General features: G+C 44.6%; 1 protein-coding gene across 1 annotated transcript; it reads right to left on the bottom strand.

Annotated features, from left to right (window-relative positions):
- Nucleotides 1–1,366: 1,366 nt before the first annotated feature.
- Nucleotides 1,367–4,170, bottom strand: igfbp1a (insulin-like growth factor binding protein 1a). The gene is given in 5 exon segments (XM_085386937.1): nt 1,367–1,587; nt 1,589–1,696; nt 1,926–2,054; nt 2,365–2,537; nt 2,660–4,170. Coding segments are annotated over 5 exon segments (810 nt in total). The 5' UTR covers nt 3,042–4,170; the 3' UTR covers nt 1,367–1,569.
- Between the last annotated feature and the right edge of the window lie 1,380 nt (nt 4,171–5,550).

The following is a 5,550-nucleotide window of genomic DNA, read 5'->3' as shown; positions in this document are numbered from 1 at the left end:
TGCAACACATTTTAAGCTGCTGCCTCAGTTGTGTCTTTTTCCCCACTTCTCTGACTTGTCTTCATCTTAATTTCAGGAACACTATTTTTTTTTGTGCTCCTGTTTTTTGAATGCAGTTGGGCTCCCTTCAGTCTTGGAATGTGTCAATAAGGATAAAGCAAAGGTTCAATTTGTAAAGAACAAAAATAAATGTGGTGGTGCCAGGCAGGCTGGCAGTGGGCATGAGAGGTTGAAGCAAATTCCTGTGCCCGACCAAGGCAAACAGAGAACAGGTCAAAAGGCAGCGCAGAGCTGCTTGTCCCAGAGAACCGGCTAAAGTTAGAAAAAGGACCTCCACTTTAGATCACTGTGATAACACTGCTCACAAACACACACTGAATATAGCAAAAGTGGTCCGGGAGAGCATCGACACAGCCTCTGCCAATCATGTCCTGATGAAGCTGTTATTATTATTCTCATGTTTTCTCCACCTTACAGTGCACAAAACAAGCCTGCTTGTGGGGAAAGAAATGTCAGGAGCACATAGCTGAGGTTAATGTTTTTATTAAATATATCACCATTTTTTCTCTCTTTCTCTTATATCTCAATTACAAAAGTGTACATACACACGAGTGAGCAGTTAGTCACTTTGGAATAGACTCACATAAACAATAATTCTCTCTCCAACAGCAGCATGTGGCTAGAGTCGAGCCAGCGCACACAGCAGGGCTCTTTTTTTCTCTCTTTTTTTCTTGTTGGTCAGAGAGGAATGGCAACATGTATAAAGTAGCAAATCTTTTTTTATGACATCTACACAGGTGACAACAGACACGTAAATATCGGAGGTAGGTAAATGTTGAAATACCCGTCTGAGAGGCGGCGAATGTGAGCAGCCGCCGCCTGTGATGTTATCTGCATCCCCACGGGATCATGGGGAACGTTTTCTGAGTATTTAAGGAGTTCCCGACTGAGAATTTTGCATTCACTGACAAAAAATAATAAAAAGACAGCAACAACACAAAGACAAAAACGAGGATAAACTGGAACATTAAAAAGATACAGCATTCAGAAATACTTCTAAATGACATTTGGTCACTCAGTGCTTTTGTTCTTGCTTGGTTCATCAAGCAAACCTCCAAACAACTCCTTAAGGGTAGAGCGAGCTCAACTCAGCAATGGAGCTACTTAGGGCCAAGATACATATATACACTTTATACATGTAGATAAAAATAATAATTATAATATAACAATAACAATAAGGCAACGCAAGATGATATAAATACTTATGAAATAATTACAAATAAAATGCAATACAATTGAAATAAATAAGGCTGAAGAGTAAATACATTAATATTAAAATCTCCTTTTCAGAAAAAACAAAAATATATTTTCTCTCTTTGGGATGGGTGTTTGAAGAAGGAGGAGGTGGGGGGTAGGGGATCGGGGTGGTTGGGACCCACAGTCCCGCAATGACAGTGTACCTGAATTAAACACCACCATGGACAAGAGCAATAAATAAACAGATATTAAAATAAAGGAAACATCAGTGGCTTGCGTCTTCTTTTTCTTCTTCTTCTCATGCGATCCGCTTCAGTGGTTGATCTCTTTAAGGGCATTCGGCACCTGCAGGCAGTTCTGTCGAACCTAAAATCCTCTTGCCATTCCAGGAATTCACACACCAGCATCGACCCCTCTGTCCGTCCAGCGAGGATTCACACTGTGCAGAGAAAGGGAAGAAGAAACCCTCTTATTCAGTGCCTTTGTTGGGTACACACACACACACACACACATACAACAAAATCTCTCATTCACCCACAATTATATTACAGCAGGGTATTGGGAGCTCGCTCTCTCTCTCTCTCTCTCACACACACACACACACACACACACACACACACACACACACACACACACACACACACAGTCCTTTTACTGAAGGTACCAACCTGCTTGGGTTTGTAAAGCCCGTTTTTGTCACAGTTGGGGAGGTAGAATCTGGTTAACTTGTCCCCTAACTTCTGCTGGGATTTGGCAATCTTTTCCAAAGCCGTCTGCAGCTCTAGGTGACAGGGCCCCTGCACAGCACACACAGGATGGAGATGGGTTAATCTCAGTTGATACAAACAAAGTATAATCAGCCGCGTCTCATTATCAGCAAGCACGTGGGCTGACATAAAACTACATATCAAACTTGTAATAATAAGTCTTCAATAAATTCAATAAGTCTGCAGACACACACACACGCACACATTTTCCATTATTTCAAACAGCACACGAGCGCGCCCTTGTGGCGCACCAGCCGTCTCTCAAACCTCCCAAAGAAACTTTTAGCAACACATCGCAGTGAGGATTTTCAGCACAGTAATGCGGACCCAGTGTCAGTACCTGCTCTATCAGCTTCTTGCGGATGGCGATGAGTTTGGCTTTCATGCTCTCCTGAGCGTCGGCGGCAGCCCGCGGGTCGTACGGCCTGCCGTGACCGGGGAGATAGTGGCTGTAGCCGGGGTCCGAGATGATGGCTGCGTTGTCCATCTCCAACGGCTCTGGCTCTTCCTGATCTGGAGAGAAAACACGAATGAATGAATGAATGAATGAGTGCGACTGTAAAAGATCCCAATGTTGAGGGTTTGCTGAGATGATCTGAAACACTGATGGAGAATGTGGAGGTGATAGGCCTTACCTTGTGTCTGGGGCTCGGGGGTGGGCTCGGGCACAGGGCTCTCCGTGCACACGGCTTGTCCGCGGGTGAGGGAGTGCAGAGGCCGGGGGTCGCCGGGTCTCGGCACGCACCTCAGCCCGGAGCCGCACGGCGCCGTGTAGATCCCGCACAGCTCCCCTGCTTTCAGAGCGCAGGCGAGGCAGCATCCACAGCCGGGCTCCCGCAACACCTCGGCGCATCCGGGCGCCACCGCTGGACACTGGCTCAGCTTCTCCGGAGTACACGGGGCGCAGCGAATCGGCTCTGGCCCCACCACCGGGGACCCCAGCGTCCCTGTGAGCAGCACGGAGCACAGAGCCGCCGTCACGACGTGTCCTACGCATAATCCAGCCACGGCCAGCATTGTTATCTGGATACTAAATATGAAATGTAGCGCAAGGCAGAGATGATGATCAGAGGTACGAGCCGGGTCGCCTCCTGCTCCTCAGTTGTGTCTTTCGTTTGATTTTGGGAAAATGTCTAACTGTGAGTTGCGCGCAGCCGTATTTATAGCCGGCTCCTCTGCGAGTCTTTGACGCGTCGGCGTTATGAATGATTTCTGAAAAGAAGGTGTAATGATACGATGGGCTCTCATTGGTCCGTCCACGTCCGGTCAGGCAGCTCATTTGAATACAACATTCGCGTCAATATTTAGTTTGGAACAGGCAGCGCTTTTTGCGTGTACCGCCGATGAGTGACGACACCAGTGTTTGCTGTTGCAATCAAGGACCCCCTTTCCTCACCCGGGTGCCACACTGAACTCCAGAGTACCACATTAAAGTAACAAGGCGCGGGCAATGTTTCTTTTTGTTTTTCTATAAGTTGTGAAGAGGACACGCATGAACTGACTGAGGGGAGAAATAGTTCCTTGTTTTTTGGAGTGGGGGGCTTTGCTGCAGATGACCTCCTCTGGAACAACACTGACTATTCATGAATTGGTCCATTCATAATAGGCTTTTATTAATTGTCCTCAACAAACTTCTTACACAACTTTGGAGAAGAAGCAAAAATAACAACAATGGGCGCAAATTACGCACGCCCACGCTGAGCGCCTGGAGCGTGGGCCTTCCGAGAGCGAACCGGTGGCTCTAATTTTGACATGAGAAAGCATCGGAGCGTTGCGAGGAGATAATAAAACTCCAGTTTCAGAAATTGCTCCGTGAAACGGGGTCGCCGTTTGGAGGGCTCGGGACTCTCTGTATGCGATCCCCGTCTACCCCTCGTGCGCGCACTGGAGACGCCTTTGAGTTTCATCCAGGAAATGTCCCGTCGTAATTATCTGTTTCCGGGGATAATAATAGACCAATGCTTTTGAATGGGGGCTAGCCTGACGTGGCCGCAGACACGTCCCAGGCCTCCCAGCCGCTCTCTGGGGACTTTGATGGTCCCACAGTGGACGACATGCACATTTTCACGGCTTGCTGCAAGGTATTTTCAGTCCTGTCACTGCATGTGAGAATGTTCCCTCCAAAAGACCCCCCCCCCCTCCTCCCCCAGCCCACACACACACACACACACACACACACACACACACACACACACACTAAAGGAAAAACAGATTTTCCTTTCCCAGTGCACACTGCCCCCTATTTAAAAACCCTCTTTACACGCTATGATAAATTATCACCTAATATCTGACTTTCTGATGCAATGCCCTGCATGGTGTCATTATCTCTATGTAACTGCTTTGTGAGATTGCATCATCTGCCAATTGGTTTAACAGCCACTCAAACTCATTGCCCAGATTTCTGTTCCTCCAAGCCCTGGGGTGAAATAAAGATTTGGGGGACTCGTAGCTAACAAGCTGAAGTCCTGTTTGAATGTAATATGTGGATCCTGGGGTTTATTTGAGCTGGTTGTCCTCCTCTGGAAATTTTGAACATCCAATTCACTTTTTTGCGCACATTTTTGTAAAGAAAACATAAAAATCAGTAGCAAGGTGTCAGTTCAATACTGCATTCATATGCTACAGTAAACAATGTGCTTTTATATAATTTTCCAATAAATACTCATTCTCAACTTCTCTGATTTGATATCATCCCTGCTGAGTCCACATGAGTAGAGAGTTTCTTTACTTCTCGTTTGGGGAGGCCACTTGTTTAAATGTGTTTTTAACCTCTTTTTATAAGTGAACACATAAAGCCCCAGATTTATTATATGTTTTGGCATATTTTGAAAACACATCTCGACTACATTACTGATTCTGACCCAAAAAAAAACTGAAAGGGAAAATTTTTGATCTTGAATTCATGGTCTCAGAAGATACTTTCAGGTCTTCTTGAACAAAACATGATATGAAGCAATGTCCAAGCATGGCGCAGTTTAAAAAGCGGTTTAAGGATATGGTTTTTACAGGGTACAGGGAAGGGTAGAGATTTGATAGGGTGTTCTTGTCTAACATTTTCATGTGTGTGTGGGTGCACGGGTATGTTGGTATGGGTATATATATATATATTTGTAGGTTGTGTATCCTTGAGGTGAAAATGTGTATATGTGCGTATGTGTATATACGTATGTATGGATAGACAGAAACATATATGTATATATAAAAAATAAAAAAAATAAAAAAAATTACACATGACATATAATGTAATTGCAAGGAGGTATTTTTGTAGTCTATTGATACTATATAGTGGAAAAGGGGTGGGATTAAATAAGCTTATGCTTCTTTCTCCTCCTTTTTGAACATGAACTTTATTTGGAGTTGTGGTTGCTCGTTTTCCTTTTGTTTTGCTTTGTTCATTTGTCTCTTTTAATTCTATTTTGTTGTACTTTTTCAACATGTTCAAAATAAAGATTCAATCAATCAATCAATCAAACATATTCAATATGTGAATTATGGTTCCATTACGAAAACGAACTAATTCTGGGCC

Source organism: Rhamphochromis longiceps, linkage group LG17, assembly GCF_057381845.1.
Source record: "Rhamphochromis longiceps isolate RC_006_pf linkage group LG17, R_longiceps_female_GT1.1, whole genome shotgun sequence".
NCBI lineage: Eukaryota > Metazoa > Chordata > Actinopteri > Cichliformes > Cichlidae > Rhamphochromis > Rhamphochromis longiceps.
This window is presented reverse-complemented; position numbering and strand designations above follow the sequence as displayed.